Source organism: Botryllus schlosseri, chromosome 13 (genome assembly GCF_051294905.1).
Source record: "Botryllus schlosseri isolate E-star chromosome 13, Bs_hap1, whole genome shotgun sequence".
Taxonomy (NCBI): domain Eukaryota; kingdom Metazoa; phylum Chordata; class Ascidiacea; order Stolidobranchia; family Styelidae; genus Botryllus; species Botryllus schlosseri.
Genome location: NC_137248.1, coordinates 19,084,623 through 19,103,782, shown reverse-complemented (window position 1 = coordinate 19,103,782; position 19,160 = coordinate 19,084,623). Strand labels below are relative to the sequence as shown.

General features: G+C 40.9%; 1 protein-coding gene across 2 annotated transcripts; it reads right to left on the bottom strand.

Moving 5' to 3' along the window:
* Positions 1-4,100: 4,100 nt before the first annotated feature.
* LOC145454137 (atlastin-like) lies at positions 4,101-18,067 on the bottom strand. 2 transcript variants are annotated; one of them, XM_080332159.1, is made up of 15 exons: positions 17,594-18,067; positions 16,774-16,982; positions 16,583-16,714; positions 15,530-15,685; positions 15,318-15,380; positions 10,105-10,360; positions 9,636-9,820; positions 8,865-8,936; positions 7,884-8,075; positions 6,868-6,939; positions 6,596-6,805; positions 5,963-6,034; positions 5,708-5,899; positions 5,404-5,475; positions 4,101-4,864 (listed from the first exon to the last, which is right to left on the bottom strand). In XM_080332159.1, exons 1-15 carry the CDS (start codon positions 17,601-17,603, stop codon positions 4,580-4,582), a joined length of 2,178 nt encoding a protein of 725 aa, XP_080188285.1. In that variant the 5' UTR covers positions 17,604-18,067; the 3' UTR covers positions 4,101-4,579. The 2 variants fall into 2 exon arrangements, with proteins under 2 accessions (XP_080188285.1, XP_080188286.1); XM_080332160.1 differs by having other exon boundaries at positions 16,774-16,976.
* Positions 18,068-19,160: the final 1,093 nt, after the last annotated feature.

The following is a 19,160-nucleotide window of genomic DNA, read 5'->3' as shown; positions in this document are numbered from 1 at the left end:
ATATCTATTTAACACATGTGGATAATTCGTTGCGCATTAACCAGCGAAGCTTATACCTGTAAGATGTGACGTAATAATGAGCAGTGGAGTCTGTGACGTTTTTGTTATCACTAATGTGGTATAATATCGCACTCCTACTTGTTCACGAATGCGCAGTTTATGCAATAGTCCTAGTACAAATGGAAAGTAATCGTTCTTTCACAAAGAAATCGATCAGATATGTGAAACAATCGATTACGATTACGATTACTTCTTAATTTTTTCGAATGTAATCGACTGCGATTACGATTACTTGAAAATGCTGTAATCGTCGTAATCGATTACGATTACTAATCACGATTACCCCATGTCTGTCGTATACATACCGGTAAAATGTAGCATAGTTATATTTTAAAATGCATACGACTTGATGTACGAGGCTTGGGTCGCGAGATGCCACTAAAACTGGATTTGGGTTGCAGTCAAAATAGTTTAAGAACCACTGTTTTATATAATCGAATAAAAGATTGCGTTTTGGTATATGAATACGATTTTACCATAGTGCGGCCCGCGAATATAATTAGATGTTGAATGCGGCCCGCGAGCTGAAAAGTTTGCCCACCCCTGCCTTACAGCATCAACGCGTAGTATCGTATGCTCACGTGATGGTGATTGACGCTCTCGAGATGCCACAAATACGAGATACTCAATTATCAGAGCGGTTGGTGCGTGATCTTTGTTGATTTGAGTGCGTCTTTGTTTGACTGCATTACAAGTTTTTGTATGATGAGGCGAGGGCGCTTTGTATGCGACATTGACGACTCGTCCATCACAGATTTAACCTTTCATATCGACTTCCGTACTTATACACGACACATGTGTCATGTAGGCAGGGCCGTAACTGCCGCATCCCAAACATCCCAATTGGGGGAGGGCGAGCTCGAAGGGGGCCCAAAATTGTGTCTCTGGAATTAGCATAAATTTTGGAATATTTTTTGAAAATTTATGCAACTGTTTCAAAAAATTTTCGCGCTGTGCGCGATTTCAAGTTGCCAAATATCTGTATTATGAGTACTATTTCCCAAGTATAAACATACGCAAGATTTATAGAAATGGACATATCGGCGTTGGCCATAATCGCGCCACGACGCACCAAGACATTTAATGTTTTAGGTCATGTAACATGCGACTCCAAGAAGTGTGTCAGAACGATCGGTAGCGAGATAACCTACTTGGCCGAGAAGGACTACCCTTATGCTGACCGAAAACTTCGTTATATATACAAAATACACATATAGGTTTAATTGTCGATAGGCGCCTAAATGAATGGCGCCGAATGTTCCTGTCTTGGCAATCTGAACCTCACAAGACGAATACCATCCCGCAGGGAAAATTATATGCCATCAGTGAAGAAATACCAATTTGAAATCGTGTGATATTTTAGTTGAGTTCGTTTGGGTGATTCTATATTTTTTCATATATTTTTCATATATTTTTTCATATACACGAAATAACATCATGTAACGAAGTCGTAACAGCGAGTCCGCCCGCCCGAAGATGTTTAATTATTTTTTACGGGCTGTACAGTTTCAAAAACACCTCACTCAGATCTACAGATAAATCTGATCACGTGGGCAGACAGGACAAGAAATTGATAGCAATGTACATATGCAATTCCCGATCTTATTGGCCGATATGATGAATGATGAATTATCGATAATTTTTGCACCTCGCGCTGGCTCACTAAACTGTACCGCCATAGTTTCGTGGAAAAAGCGAACAACGTGATGGGGGTTGGTTTATCACCCAATGGGAACCCAAGACTCTAGTTTTTTTGGGGGACGAAGTGCTGTTTCGTTCCTGCCAAGGGGTATACACCCGGAGATGTTTGATTATTATTGAGGAGTCCTACCTTAACACACCTCACTCAACTCTACTGGATAAAAATTTATAGCAATATATATGCAACTCCCGATCATATTGACCGATTCAGTCATGAATTATAAAAATTCTCGCGGTTCGCGCGTTCAGGCGAGAAAAGCAGACCCACCAAAAGGACATCCAATTGAGATGATAAATAGCGGTCTCCAGATCGTGTAGCCTAAAGGAGGTCTGTTATGTATATCACTCAATGGGGCCCCGAGACCAACGTTTTGGAGGGGGGCTGACGAAGTGCTGTTACGGTCCGGCATGTAGGTATGACTATGCTTAATTGTCTGATATAGCTGCTGTTGACAGAGCTACGTTTAAATAACGCTTGTCACAGAACCGAAGTTCGCTAAAGCGCAAACACGAGATCAGACTACAAGTCCGAGTCTATATCCTTCCATGTTCAAGTTTGTGATCTACTCAGACTCGAAGGTCCGACATGTAGGACGCCTGTTCTGAACCAGAATTGCTGGCACTCCCGCCGAGGGACGCAATACGTTATCTTTACATGTGCAGTAAGTCTGTTTACTTGAGAAGGCTGTAAAATGGAGTGGGACGTTCGGATTTCAGACACGCGTTTTCAATCACACCTTTCCTTGTTAATATTAACATCAAGTACAAGTTCGCTATTCTAATCAGCGGGATTTGGCTATAGATTTTCGAGTGTTTGGGTCAGGTCTGTGCTCACCGCCGGTGGAAATAATACATGCATAAATCGGGCCGAATGACCACTCGACTAATCAACGGTGTAACGGGTTGGTAACTGTTTGCAAGATCAACCATCGGTAGAGATGTCGACATAGGATAATGGCATGATCCACCAATGGTTTGATGGTTCGCGCCCGACCTAGCTCCACTCGCAGATTCATAGAACCATGTGACTGAATTCAACACGAATTCCCGTCCTGATTTACCCAGGCTTGGTACCAGGCACAACTAGCTGATATTACTTCTGTAAGTATAGTTATTTTCTAGTGATGTTGTCAACCACTGAAAGGTTCATGTTCGTGTGAACGCGAACCTTTTTGAAAGGTTCTGTATGAAAGCGAACGTGAACCTCATGGCGTCACGTGACGTCACATTACTAATTCCAACCCTGCATTTAAGTAAATTGATTTATTAATACTCAGGCCACATTATGCCACAATGATGAAGTACATACTGATTTTTTAACCGTCGCCAAATGTATCAACCGGTGTAATGAAATGATATATTAATCCCGTAAATTCAATATCTTCTGTCACTCTGCCAACAATTTCGACGAGGACTTGAAAGGGAATATAAGCTTACGGTCTAGGCCAGACCGGACAATGCATTCGGGGTCTGAGTATTGCTACATTGATATTGAGCAGAGTGTATAACGGATCTCTATACTTGCTACCGATATCATCCCATCAACAAGTTATATAGGAGTAGCCAAGACCCAAGTCACACAGATTTAATTTTTATGATACAATAAACATATCAAATCAAGATGCACCCGATACGCTTGCTAGATTATTTACGTTAAACAACGATGTATTCTTTATTTGAATTCCATTGATTGCTTGAATAAGCATCATTTACTGACTACCTACATGTAGCGTATTTCGCTCTTGATGTTGTGTGATTGTGGGTCAAGCTCACACCAGAGAGTCGCTAAATATTCGCAAATAGAAAACTGGATATTTCGGGCAAACTTCTGTAACAAAGCCAGTAAAATTTTTGAGATTGTCAAGGTGCATGCTCGTTTAGTGTTGATTTTTTACCCTGTCAGCGCCATACATGGAGTGGCCCACAGTTGAAATGCAAAGAATTCCAACCAAAGACGTTATGATGACATGTAAAATTTTAATATATGGAAAAGGTTCACAGTGCAGAACCTACCGAGGTTCGTTTGTGAACGTGAACCTCTAAATTCCTGAGGTTCACACACAGAACGGGAACGTGAACCTCACGTTCACACCATCTCTATTATTTTTCTTTGTCAACGTGTATACCTGGTTTACTGAATTATGTTTAATGTTTAGCGTGCTGGATTATTCTGATCGACCATTGGTCCTAGGGTATTTGATGATTCCTAGGGATACACTGGACAAACGCGAAACCTTACACATATAGTCGTCTCGTTTCTGCTTCTGGTAAACCGTTACTCAATATACAGGGTAACGCGCTGAAACACCGAGTAGTTTAAATAAGCACACTATACAAAAAAGTCTATAAAATTCTATTTTTCAAGTAATTCTATATGGAAAGACTCATGGAGGTATTTCAATATGAAATTAAATTAAATCATATTATGATATTGAAATAATCCCGAATATGTTCTGTTGACTTTCATCTGGGGTAATCGTCAACAACTAGTACAGATTTCATAATACCTTTGCATGTCAACAGTATCGCCATGAATTACGTCATAAGAATAAATATATTGAATAATAGATCTGAAGGCTTTGGTTCAATGTATTATTTTTAGATAATACATTCTTTCTGTTGGTGAAACAAGGTCGGTGATGTAATCTTTGGTGACACAACCGTTAATACATAAAGCTTTATTAAAATCTGTACTTACTTGCTGACGATTACGCCTGAAGAGTGACAGCCGAAAATAATACGGTGGATTTCAATAGAAATATATTATTCACTTTTATAATTCTACATGTATCGGATAGGAGAAGTGAAAAGGTCGACTTCACGACTTCGCGAAAATTTTCTGAACAAATTTCTTGAAAGCCGACTTCTTCGTTTTCATGTACAATTTTTTATTCCTCTCGTTGCTTTCACGGATGTTGTTGTATTTCTCGTCGAGCTGCATCTTCAGCTCGTCAACGCAACTCAACACGGTGGGGTTACATTCCGCGTCCCAGCAAATTTCATCGATCTGATCGTAGCTTTTCATCGCTGCCGACAAATTAGCGACTGTTAGCTGGTGTTGCTCCTCTAGGATCTCAGGAAGAACATACGAATCCCCGATGTTCTAGGCAAGAAATATTTGCGCTTGGTATATTATACATGGTTGTTCAATTCCAACTCCACGGGCAATAATAAGTTTTAGGAAAATGATGCCGCATTAAGTGCGTCAAAGAAACGGAATTTTCACATACATTTCATTCACGATACGAATAGCTTGTGAAAAGCCAATCGGAAAAGTATACCCGCAGGGTTGCAAACGACATGGATCAAATATAACCAAAATTTGTAAGCTGATGACTGAAATAAAAAAAATCATCACTTTCGTCCTAGTCCTAACCACAGCCTCAGTGCCAAAAATAAGAACGCAAGCCAAAATACGGTCCACTGTAAGACATGAGGAAAGTGTTGTTTTATATGGCATCGGCCATCAAAATAAGGACAAATCCAAGAAATAGATACGGTATGGCAACCCTGCTTTACTGGTGATTTACAAACACGTTCTTCAATTACTATGGTACAAAACTTCCAATAATAACTACGCAAGTATGGCACGTTCATTGTTCATGTTCACACATATACACTGCCACCAAATATGCAGCCCACCTCTGACATCATTGATAAGTACACAGAAACCATATCTGACTTCTTGCCCTCCAAAGTCATCAGAAGAATTTTCTGAAAGAATATATATTATAGATATACATAGGCTAGAAGGATTAACGGAAGTTTTGCCTGTTAAAATAATAACAAATGTACAACGCGACGCATGAAAGGCGCAGGCCTGGCGAGGAGCACAGGGAATGAGGTGTGAAAGGTACGGAGCATCAATATAAACTAACACACCAAATTGGATTACCAGGTAGACCAGGCCTATCAATCCTGTATATGACATTTAGGAGCAAATCACCTTCATTTGATCAATTCTAGGCTGCGCGTCTCGAAATTCCTTTTCAATTTTGACTAAAAGATGATGCTCAAACTCTTCGATTCTTCTTTGAGGCGCCCCCTTCGCGAGAGTCTGTAGGCGCTGAATGGCAGAGGCGGTGAAATCCTTATGCTTTCGCTTGACTATGGCGCTTTCGGAGTATTTACTGAGCAACTGTGGGAAGGTTTAGTTGAATAACGCATGAGATATGTTCATGAGCAATCTGGTAATGTATACTTTTGATAGCTCTGTGCGATAGTAAGCGATACATTGACTTGTATATTCTTGAAGTCTTCGGTCTTCGCCTTCCTGTACGTACAAAAATGATACACTGTAACGGTCACGTCGATAACAGCGAACGTTTGGCTTGCTGAATATAGCTTCATTATCGAGTGTCTCTTCCACATATAGGCTAGATTGATATCGGCTAGATTCGAATGCTGCATTTAACTTTATAATGATCCAATTCATGTCTTACGCAAGACTTGTAAATTATACTCACATTGACTCAGCACTCAGCAGTCACAACTCCTGCACTACTTAGTCAGGAGTTATGTTTTAAAAGCACTTTCACTTCTCCTGATCAGTTTTCCCACAAACTATTTACTTTCACACTTTCACTTTTCCCTTGATCAGTAGTTCGCATAGCTGGCATCGCATTATGAGTGATATTGTCCTAGAAATCACGTGGAATAACCCCGCATCGCAATAACTGAATATATTTCGAAAGATTGCACTTATATTAGTGTGATTATGATTATTCATATCGAGTTAGTCGCGAATATACTATCTCATTTCCTTATGTTTTGAAGACAAGCGATTGACGCTATCAGTCACTAAGTGCGTGGGTACTGGATATTTCAACCCTACCGTTTTAACGGCGATGAATCGCTGCTTCTCCGCGTTTTGTCTCGACAGAGCTTGAAACGCGAACTCGAAATCTTTCTTGATAATTTCCAGCGCCTTCTCGAACCCAACTTTTCCTTCGCTCTCAGCGATGAACGAATGCATATTTTCTTCGTAATGCTGCTGGTGTACTTGCATGAACTTCGGCTGAGTGAGAATCCGATTTTTGGTATCCTGTTTGAAGAGAGACGTTGGCTTTTTGAGGACTGAAATGGCGTACGGAATCGAGAACTAACCTCGTTCATTTGAGCCGCGTAGCTCCGCACGAAATGATCGCCTCGCTCGCGCACTGCGGATTGAATCTCGGCCTAAATGAGGCAGTGAATGGTAGGGTTATATTTCAAATCATCATATATAAACATGATGCAGATAAGACGAAGTATTCACACTTAGTTTTGAATTTAGTCCTAATGGGATCAGTCTTTCGAATCAATGATTCTAATTCAATTGTAAAGTATACTTCAAAGTTCTATGTTACTATTCTTACTATGGGAATTTCATGGTCTATAATTTTGATTGCTACATTATACTTTGCAATATAGGTTTTACTTTTGAATCTGTTCGGATTCCTTACTGTACTGAAAACTATCAAAAGAGGCATGGCAAACGGTTTCTTGTATAAATATTCATATTACTGCAATGGATGTCGTGGGCAAAGATATCAATCGTGATTCGGTCCCATATGTATGTTGTGTTTTCATTACATGAACAAAGTTCGTTATCGCGGTTTGATTTTTGTTCATATTTGGTTTCATTGAATTTCTTCCGCCAGTTAAAGGTCCAATCAATTCAGGCGTGGATCGGCGTCCGATTGATATCGAATGTTATTCGACTGTGCCTGTACGCACAGTGAAGATCTTAGCTACGCAGTCCGGTTTAGAGAGGTAATTATCAAGATTATAATTATCGAGTTAATGGCCTTATAGTCATCATGTTTGCATCATGTTTATACAATCACACGATCTATGCATATATGCATACCATGAGTACATGATGTGCATATGCCGCTGGACAAGGAATGATCAGATACATCCTTGTAAGCCTTTTTAGGTTTTGCACCACCCTCCACGCTATCCCGATAATGCTGAGCGTCAAGCGGATAAGCCATGGACACCAGTGTTACTAATCAGGTCTTTGTTCTGACCCGGCCGCGCATTAAATCCGCGACCTACCAACCAACAAGCCGGACGCTCCACCATTATGATATGCGTCGGCTACAGCATCGAATATTCGAACTAGTTTGATTACTTACCGCGCGGGCTTGATTCCTTGATTCGAAGATTTCAAACTGCATCCTCATTCTAACAACCAGATTGGCTCTTATTTTGTCTCGGTCGAGTTTTTCCCCGTAACGCGCGTTCTCGTCGTAAAAGGCGAGAGACGCGATTTGCGCTTTTCTGAACACCGTCGTCAGATCTTGATCGCGCATGAAATTTTCGCATTCCTACAGAGTCAAATTGCATCACAGTGGTAATCATGTAGATTGAACTCTAAACGCATCAATATCTTGTTGTATCTGTAAACTGTGCTGTTCGCATTTGTGAGCAATAGCAAGCTAACGCACTTACAAAATTTCACAACTTTGCCTTACAGCGATGAAAGATAAGGACCACAAACCTGGACGTACCATTCTATACTAAGCAATTTTACCAATAGCCCCTGTTTCACGGAAACTTGATATAATCACGAATAACTACGATTTTGTATAGTGCCACGGCCAACGTCTTTTTGTGTCAGTCGTGCAATTGTTATTTAGGAAGTAGCCATCCCAGTTTACTAGAAATTTAGAGCAATGCTTCTACTTCTATGTGGGCAACTATGCTGGATATTTTGACTACCTGTATATTTATTACTCATAATGATCAGAGATTCAATATATCCGTCCGCTCATTTCCAAGACACAAAGTAACGTAAATTGTTATTGCTCTCAAACCAGATTTTTGAAGTGAAGGAATTAGCCCACTATGTATCCTTAGTTTTTATTAATCAAGGAAATGATAAATAGTCAATTAAGTATTGTCAAGGGCATAGCGTCCTGGAATGGTTGACGCAATGATGTGGGCATACTATAGGCAAATATTATTGGCAGTATAATCAATATAACATCTCAGTAAGCTGTGTACCGGTGACTTATAGTAGTCATAAACTAGCAAGGCATATAAATTCACATGAAATGGTGGAGTGTACCTCAATTGCAAATACACAATATAACCGAAAGCCTTAACCAATTCACCTTGTTCATGATTTGATTGAATTCGTCGAAGCAGGCGTTCATCAAATGCAGATTCATGACTTTCGCGGAAGCCTATAAGGGTCAGATTACAATACATTAGTGTGAAAAACAGGTATGCCCACACGGTACAGCATGCTCAGTGCTCACAGAACATTTACTATTGTATATCTATAAACTATATGCTATAATGCAATTCAGGATCGAAAACTCACTCGAGACGACAATGAATCACTACAAAAGATATCGAATGACCACAATCTGACCTCAACATTGCCGTGGTTACGGCTAGCAACGTAAATAGAACACAAGACGACCGTTATACTATTTGATTCCCTAGTTATGATTATGTATTTTGCACTAATCTAACCAGTATTTTCACAGCATCACTCTCAACTCTTTCAGCTCTAATATTCCTCAATACTTGGGTTACCATATTCGGAGACCAGAAAAAGAGGACACTTTTTAGAAGTCACAAAAGATGAAGCAGCTTTCATTATTACGGGAAATTAGGATATTTTTCTGATATTTTTGAGGGGTTGACTAAAGAAAACATCACGACTATTAAGGCATTTTAATGTCTCTATACGATCGCCTGGCTCTCAAAGTTATGTAGGAGGACTAATTGCGAAAAAGTAGGACATTTTGGCGTCCTCGGAGGACATTTTAGATTTCTTGAAAGAGAAGAACATATAGTTACTTACAATTCTCTCCCATCTAATCGCAAATCTGGTTACGTAATTGACTTGAGTATTGAGGAAGCTTATACCGTACCTGTAACATAGTCTGCGGTTCCGGGAGTTCTCCTGCTTGAAACGCCCTCCCGCATGCGATTGCGTAGTTCACCAACGAGTTGGCGGTAATCACGTTTCCGTATATTTTCTTCTGGACACAGTTTCTCGGATTCAATAGGAAATCGCAGAGCGATTGAATCTCAGTCAAAAACTCTTCGTCAATAGCTGTAGTGAATACAGTACGCCTCATAAATTGATATCGCTGGCGTAACCAGAATATAAATGGAGTGGCCTACAATTCACATCTGTAGGGGTAAAAGTGCAATGATAGCACGCGTTATCCAGCCATTGGATACCTTCGAATACAGTCTGCAAAATTAGGCACCTTCATCACACCATGAGCGTGGCCTGTGTCATGCATGCATGCTTGTATAGGTTCCCAATAATCGTGGCGGTATATTGATATATAGCGCCTGTTACGACATGTCGTACCATTGTTAAATAAATACCTTTGAGCTCTCCCTTGAAAGGAAACTTTTTGCCAGCCAGCGCCACCTTTCTTCCTGGGTGAGGTAAGAGGAAGCACTTGAGCTCGCTGAAGCTTTCTTTCAAATGCTTTCTCACCGAGTTGAGTTCCTTGTTCTCCGAGGCGCAGGACAGGACGCTGTCCAGATACCCGATCTCCCCGTCATCCTTTTCTGTAACGTCTAGTCCGTAATCGTGATCTTCCACTTGTTGCCAGTCACGGACGACGAAAATCAATTTCTGGACAAAGGAGGTAGAGACAAATCAAATTCGATCAGAAACCTCTATGTAGGCCTATAACAGATCCGTCAACACGGAGAATGATGTCTGATACATAACATGGTTACACAAGACAGCGTAGTTGTCAACTAATTAAGACATCTTTACGCAGTCGTGCTTTTCGGTTTATTTTATTCAACGATCAGTTATCAATCGGAATCTATGCGACACATCCGAGATTTGGATTGATAACGGAGTTATGCTATTGGCAGGGTTAATAACAAGGATTTCGTCAACCAAAATGTCAATTAACACGATATGTAGTTATCGAACATGGTATAAGTTATTGTAACAGACAATCTTTTATTTGTTGTTGCATGAATGTCTAATATTTCAACATTCCAAGTTATTCATATTGTTATGAGTTGTACTCCGATAGGTGATTTGAATCCCCATAATCGATTCTCTATGGTACTCTATTTTGCCTAACCTTAGTCAAGAGTAAGTATTGAGTAGCCTACAGCACGGGTGTCAAACTCAACTTGGGTCGCGGGCCGGAATAAAACCTTATGATCGCTTGCGGGCCGGACCACTCAAATGATGCCAAAATGTTACCTTCAAATCCATACCCTTGTTTACACTACAATGCTTTATTATCAAACTTATATTCATAATGGTATATCGCATAACATTACGGATCATATAGCGGTTCCATTCTAGCAACATCTTTGTTTTCGCAAAAAAGGGAATTGGCTAAAATACGATGATTGGCCGGCTGGATACAGTTATAAACCGTTAAAACATTGACTTTAACGACGATAAAAGTTGGCACATTTCTATGCTCCCTATGTTTTTCTACTCGTAATGTGGCGTTCGACCTGCGTATGCGCTGTGAGGAATGCTGGAGATTTAACTGTTACCGGTTCGTTACTATTCAATCACCATTCGGGATTCTCTTGAGCAGTGGTTTTCAACTGGGGGTCCGTGAAGCAAAATGATTGCAAAATGATTGATAAACTAATTTGTAATTTTATAAATTGGAGGAAGCAAAAGCCTGAGGTAGTTTTCGTCCACGACTGCTAAAACCTCATTACTCACATCATCAAAATAATCGTCTGACATGAAATATCCCACTGTGTAAATTCATTTTAATTACCAAATTGCCAATAACCTACTACTAATACAAACATATTGCCCTTTCGGGACGTTTTGTTCGGGTTTGTGGAAAAAATTAAAATTTTCGATTTGAAGTTATCAGCGTCATCAAATTAGTTAACAGTCGTTGGCAATCCCAATGAAGGGATTGAAACCACTATTCCAGAATAACGTCAAGGTGAGATGCTAGATAAAAATGACTAGGCTGGACCTGATATGTTCATTAAAACATCTTTCTTCGTTAGGGGGCCTCAAATGTTGCGATAACACCAAAAGTGTCGTCGGAAGCGTTACGCGTTAATGTTATATTAGCCTGCACCTATCTTTGCGGAAATGGATTTTTGGCACTCGTTCATATCAAATCGAAGACGCGGATTTTCAGGACCAGGTACTTCAAGAATTACAGCTGCAAAATTAGCTTTAAAATAATAAAATTCTACCCAATTTCTACATAAATAGTATGATGTTATTTTCAAGAAAAGTCATTGTTTATGTTTATCACAAGCCTACCGTTCATATTAGCACAAGACAGATGACGGTCTCACCATAATTTAGCTAAATTTGAGCAAAAACTTGAGGGGTCCGCGAGGGTCCGTGACGGTGAAAAAGGGGGTCCGCGAATTCAAAAAGGTTGAAAACCACTGCTCTTGAGGCTTTTGAATCAGAATGGGTATAGTAGTGCGACCGCAGATATTTGAATTATATTCTTTGTGTTGCTATCATATCCTCCGTGTGGTCTGTATATACAGATTTCGCATTGATGTTTTTGTTTCCGTGAAGAACTGCTTTTTGGTCCAATTTTACCATAAAACTCAGTGTGCACCTTTGCCTTCTCGGAATGTGGTGTCAATGTCACCGACGAGTTCCTAATACTGACTAGACCAGTGGTTCTCAACCGGTGTGCGGCGGCACACTGGTGTGCCATTTACGTCTCGCAAGTGTGCCGCGAGCGATTTGTTCGGAATTTTGAAATTATGCGCAGAGTAATTCTAGTCTATAGGAACAGTGGCGTGGCAGCCACTTGGCGGTTCTGGCTCTGCGCCAGGGGCGGCAGGCTCCAAGGAGGCGGCAAAATGAGGCTGCACAGTGTGTGAGAGAGAGAGAGAGATGGCATTCTTTTTCGCCTGCACCATCGAGATGCTTTGACGACGGAGATGCGATACGGACTTTATATTAAGGTCATCTAGTCTGCACCCCCGTTTTTTTCTCCTCCGTGATTGCTGAGCGCCTAGCCCTAGCGGGATAACCGCGGATACCAGTTTTCGAGTCTTTGATCTGACCCGGCCGGGGATCGAACCCACGACCTACCGATCAAGAAGCCGGACGCATCACCATTGCACTATCTTGCTCGGCACAGTGTACACAGCCGGCTAAAAGAAGCGTAATTGGCAGTCCTATAGCTAGCGTACCGTGAGCTAACATTTATTCAAACAGGTCTCAATCGAAAGCTAGTGTCGCGCTGATTCCGGAAACACGAATTAATATGTTAACATGGCGATGGAACCACTCCGAAATAGCCGTCAAGGCCGATTGTTCGGAGAGTTCGCAGAAAATGGAGAATGTGTGGCGAGCAATCAGAAGATGCTGGCCTCAGTGTTGTTGAAGAAGTTAGACGATGCATGTTTCAAGCTTTGGACAGATTTAAACTTGAAGCTGAAACTAGGTTTACCGGCATACACCACTTAAATGATATGTTTGGATTTTTGAAATCCCACGCGCTGCTGCAGAGCGAAAGTCACAATTTATTCACCAGCGCTTTTAGAAGCACTTATGACGACGAGGTGGACTTTCTGGAGTTAGCTGCGAAAATTGTTATCCCTTATACTTTCGAATTAGGGATCGTATAAATCAGAAGATTGCAAGCTTTTCGTACAAACCAATATGAGGCCTCTAGGACGAACACAAATTAAGATATGATCATATGAAGTTGTTCAACTTGAGATTTTAAAAGGGTTAAGAGGCTGGTGCGGAGCAGTGAAACCACATTTGATCGTATAGTGCAACAGCGTTAGATGTTTTACTGTTAATGCAAAGCTACTTGATTTGACACCATATTTATGCTCGTGTCTGAAACTTTATCTGACCATTGGTGTTTCAATTGCGAGCTGTGTGAGGAGCTTCTCAAAGCTCAAACTGATTAAGTCTTATTTACGTTCTACCATGAATGATGAATTGATGATTTTGATTTGAGGCGGCTATTGATTTTCTATTTGCACAGTACATTCGTTCGCTATATTTCTTGTCTTTGTTATTTTTGGCCTTATTAACGTTGAGACGGCGAGGCTGAGACACGGCATATTATTTGTAATTATTTTTATTGACAAGATTGCTTGAACATGAATCTATGTCGAAATTTGCTGAGGGGGCGGCATTTTAGGCGAGAGCCAGGGGCGTCAGCACATGCTGCTACGCCAGTGTATAGGAAGCGATCAATAATCTAAATCGAGCTTGATGTGAAGTTTGTACATTTGACAATTAAAAATTGATGTTATGCCGTTAATCAATAACCCCCTCGAATTCGCTTTACCAGACATATCGCGTGCCTTGAACGCTGCATTCAGTTTTGCACAATACGTCGACTGATCGCCGAGAAGAGCAGACGTGACTCCTGTATGACATTGACAATGCAGTTTTCTAATCCTCATTGTCTCCCCAATCACCAGCGAGAAATGAACTGCTTTGGGAATTGACGTTCGCATTTACAAATTCGAATTACAAACATCCACAATGCGATTTTTAGGTATCGTGCCGGAAGTTCCGTTAAAATATATGCTAGTAGCACAACGTTGTGTTACTGTCGACGAATATGAACATTGAGAAGTAAGGTAGATCATATTTTATCAGTCAACAAGCCTCTTCGCCGCTGAGGTTATAAGCTTGATTTATTGGAAGTATAATTGAACTGCGGGTGAGTGCCAGTAGACCTATTGAGGTATAGCTCTCGTATCCTCATGCGTCCTACACGTTCTGTGCGGAAATGCATGGTATAGCCTGGTATAGCCTACTCTACACCCTACGCCTCCGTATTCGTTAGCGGCGATCGTGCTTGACCTCTCCGACCCAATGCGGCAGTGGGCAAAATTATTGTCAAACAAATCTTATGAAATAGTATCTATATAAGGGCAGCTCGAAGTTTCTGTGAAGTCGTATATCAAAATGACCACTTTTTCTTTCGTCTGAATACGTACTATTTGTTGTAAGCACGAAGGAACGATATTCTGGCCCGAGGAAAACGACGACTTTCTATCACGGCTTCGTAAGCTATATTAGGGACGCTTTACGTACAAAAGCTTACATATAGAAATATTAAAATGGAGAAGTTTATTTCAAAAGAAAGGAAGTACAGAGACATTTTTGGATTGACTGCAGAGGACGTCACATTAGTCAGCGTTACTACTGGGTGATAATAAGTATTCTGGTAGTTTGCAGATGCCGAAAGCCAAAAAACTTCAGAACCCCTGTGATGGTGTGCCGCGAACTATTTTTCATTTCCAAAGGGTGCCGCGAGGTCAAGAAGATTGAGAACCACTGGACTAGACTAAAGAGTGAAATTTCAAAAGTGCCGTCAGATGGGTATAATGTGGCATGTGCACAGGTTCTACATTTGTTGTCTTTAATTCTTACTGAAAACTTTGTTAGAAATATGCTGGTATTTTTCAATTTACTAAGAATTGATTCGTGGGCCGGATGCGACCCGCGGGCCGCATGTTTGACACCCCAGGAGTACAGCCACGGTTATAGATAGGTGTGAATTTCATAGAACAGTTCAATCAATATTAACTGAAGCAGCCAAAACTCTAAAAACATATAGAGACAAACAAACCTGAAATGGCGGTCCCTGACAAGTATTTGTTGCCTGGGCCATGAGCGCGTACTTTGTGAAGCACTGTAATTCGGAAATAGTGAATGTGAGAACGCGGTTGACATACATTTGTCTGTAGCTCACAGCTTTCAAAAGCGAAAGTAGTTGCAATGTTAATCACATATTTGTACTACGTTTACCGAACAAACAGAATGAAGCAACAGAAATATCACCTGTAAACATTCCAAATCGTTTTCCTGTATTTGCTGTGACAGGTTGAAGACCTGCACGGAACTGATAAGTGTACTGAACGCAAATATCTGGGTACATAACTTTTTGTCAGAGTTGTTGTCGAACAGTCCTTGTGTGTCCATAAGTAAGATGGCAGTCTATAAAATAAATATACTGCTTTAATAAACCAATGGATACTCCGAATGCATGCATGCAAAATGAGCTCCCGACTTAGGTAAGACTGGTACGTTGGAGTTAAACCCAAGCGGCTGTAACAAGAAGGGTAAAAATACCACCAATAGCACAATACACTTTATATACATATGCTTACTTGACACTACAATTTATTCGATGACCTGTAAATTTCTTCAGCCAGTGCGTGATTTATGTTACGGTATTCGTGGGGTCAGATACCGAAACTTATTGATACATCTCACAGTTACCGCTACCTATTCATATACTGATATGGTTGTAAACCATACTTCTGTAACCATTGACCTCGTTGCTGGTAGATTTTCATAGAACACACAGTTGAAATGACGGAGCTGCCGTTCATTGCGACAACAAATGAACAGTACTTTAAAACCATAATTAGAGCTAATTTTGAAATGTCGCATGCTAAACTGCCGCTTTTCCTTTTGTCGCATTCTTAAATGTCGGGACACCATTTCATCTTTATCAAGAAAATATTTAATAAATCAGTCGCCTTTAGTAGTCTTCCAAATGCTTGCGCAAGAAAAGCAATGTAAAAACCGCACGGAGGAATGGCAAACTTGATGTGGTACATGAGTGTTATTGATCCCTCATCGTCTACCCTACCGTAGTTATAGAACATTGAAGAATCATGACGAAGGTGAGCAGTGATTTTTAAGCGGGGCTAAATGTCCATAACAGGGTAAGAGTAGAAGAAATAGATAATTGTCGGCCTCGAAGCATACCTATATCAATTGATCAAAATATTACTAAATAACATGTTTGGCTCACAAGTTCCCTGGGCGGATATGCGCCTCTATGTTGCGGTGCAATTACCTATTACAATTTCTCGTATTTCATACCTTCCTTCCGTCGACATCCACAATGAACGGCTGGTCATATATCATGATTCCTTGAGTGTGCGGTAGTTTACCGCCTTTCCAAGGGAACCCGTCGCTTATGTTGTCTTCCCCCAACCAATTACTGGCCGAATGCTGAAATTATCATCCAAATGATATATCTACAGAAAGGCGCGAGAAGGACAGTGCCTCACCCCTTTATTTCTGAGGTACCGCAGGAAAAAATTGAGCATAAACGATTTTCCTTTCCGAAACGCTCCGGATACCGAAAGCAACATCACGGGAAGATCTGCGATGTCGTTATTTTCGAAAACCGATTTCAATGCTTCCTCGTCCAGCTCGATGCGGCATTCGTCCGCGTCAGATACCGTGCGCAGAATAGAAACGCAACTGCCTCCTGGAACTTGGAAATGTTTAACCCTATTTATTGCACTGTATGTGATAACGAAAAGAGGTTTTTGGGCAAGTAGCTTGAATGAATTGTTAATGGTCTTGACATATTGACAGAATATGTGTTTACCCTCGAGTCGAAATTACGATCTTATAAAAATCATCTGCTGCTAGAATCACACAAATCGACAATCTATCGGATCCAGCCTGCAACTATGTGAAGCGTTAAACCTCGTCATATCTGAAATACCAATAGCTTAACGTTGGCTCAAATGAGTGCCCGTGGTGTCTCAGCAATATACCAATGCCTTTACACCAGTTCACAGCAAGGTTTATGTCCTTTCCATTCGTTCATGTCATTACCTCGATAACGGATATAAGTCAGTAGTCCGATTCAGCCGGTTCGAATCGGTTCTAGAGAGAGGTTATGCGAAATTCTACAAGATCAGCGAACTGGTAGCATTATTTGTTAATATCAATGAATTTTTGTAACAAAGCCGGGTGGGAAAATATGCCTTCCTTAATAGGAACGGCTGACAAAACATCTAAATCCTATACCACTGTATAGGTTGCGCAAAACTAACACTAACTACAACCGTGCGCGCATATTACGCGAAGACTCACCCGCGTCCATATGCCCAGGTCCAATGGAGAATGAACTGTTGAATACGTGGAAACTCCTCGTAGCTTCACCCGAAAGACGATAAAGCCCATATGTGCGGCTGAGTAATTCGAGTCACCGATGTAGTCCATTCTCGTTAATCAGTTACTACAGTCTCCAAGAGAATACGGTTGACGAGACGGCGGAGGAGATATTTCAACTTTCGACGCGGCTGTCCATGAATCATCTAACGCTGGTCCATCATTTTGGTTGTTATAAGTAGTTACAACCATTCCGTGATAATTTCTGAATCCGCAAAAGTGGGCAATTCATTCAAATATTACCTTTTACTGGGACGTATCATTGGTGAATAACTCCAAACGCAGTGATTTAACCGCCAGTAACATAGTTCAACGATAGATTACGTGTTCCTCGTTATCAAGGTTATTTTAATCATGATTCAGCATCTCTCTCAAATTTACCGGCGTGGAACCCCCTACAATTGATTTTCAATTTGCTGCTTTGCACAAACTCTAGTCGCTAGGTGTTGCCAAAGACGTATGTATTACCATTCAGTTCGCAAGCGTGAATGCGAAGATTCAGTATTCAGTTATCCAGTATCCGACATTCTATTCGCTCCGGATAATTGGTGTGAAATCGATTTTCGCGCGTTTGAAACCGTATGAACCGATCACACACTAGTTCATACGGTTTCAGATTATCTGATAATTAGCGTTTGGTAGCGTGGTACATGGTAGGCCTACATAGCAGTGACGTAGATCATTTCCAGGTGTGATTTGACTTTGGCCAAATCAGGTTTAACTTCAGGTTTATCTGTTTGCAACTGACACTGCTTCACAATGCTAATCTACACAATGTATCAACGATTCAATACTACAAAGCTGTTTCTCAAGGCGCCACAATTAACGTGGATTCTAAGCGGAATGAACGATTGCAAAAGCCTGACCAATGCCCCGCCGACACTATGTTGGCCTATGTAATACTTTAGGTCAGGCGTGGGCAACTTCTCCGGTCGGTGGGCCTGATATGGGAAAATCAAGTAGGCTACTTGTCGAGCCGGATTAAGGAATCGATACAATAATCGCGTATATATCCACATACACAAGGAATAAATCGTATTTCATGTAAACTTTAAGTAAAAAGCATAGAGACCAAAACAGTATTTAATGAATATGTTAACCTAATGTACTTCAATAGCTGTTGAATTCGATCAGGCATCTGCGATCGATCGAAGTTGTCAACAAGTTCTTTGAACTCTGCCTGCATGTTGGATGTAGAAACCCTTAGTAAAGACTGCACTTGAACATCGGTTATTTTGGAACACAACATTGTTTTGTTAATGTTCATGGCATGACATGGCATGTCTGCTTGCAAATGTACGTAGATTGTAGACCCAAGAGAACAAGTAGTTTCATGATAATCTTTCCCAGTTTGGCAAACTTGGATCCATTCTGTGACACAGAAAAGTTGTCAAAACTTTCAGATTAGAATTTCACCTTCAGGGTATGAACCCTCTGCGGGCCGCTCAAACTCCTGTCGCGGGCCGGATCCAGCTCGCGGACCGCATGT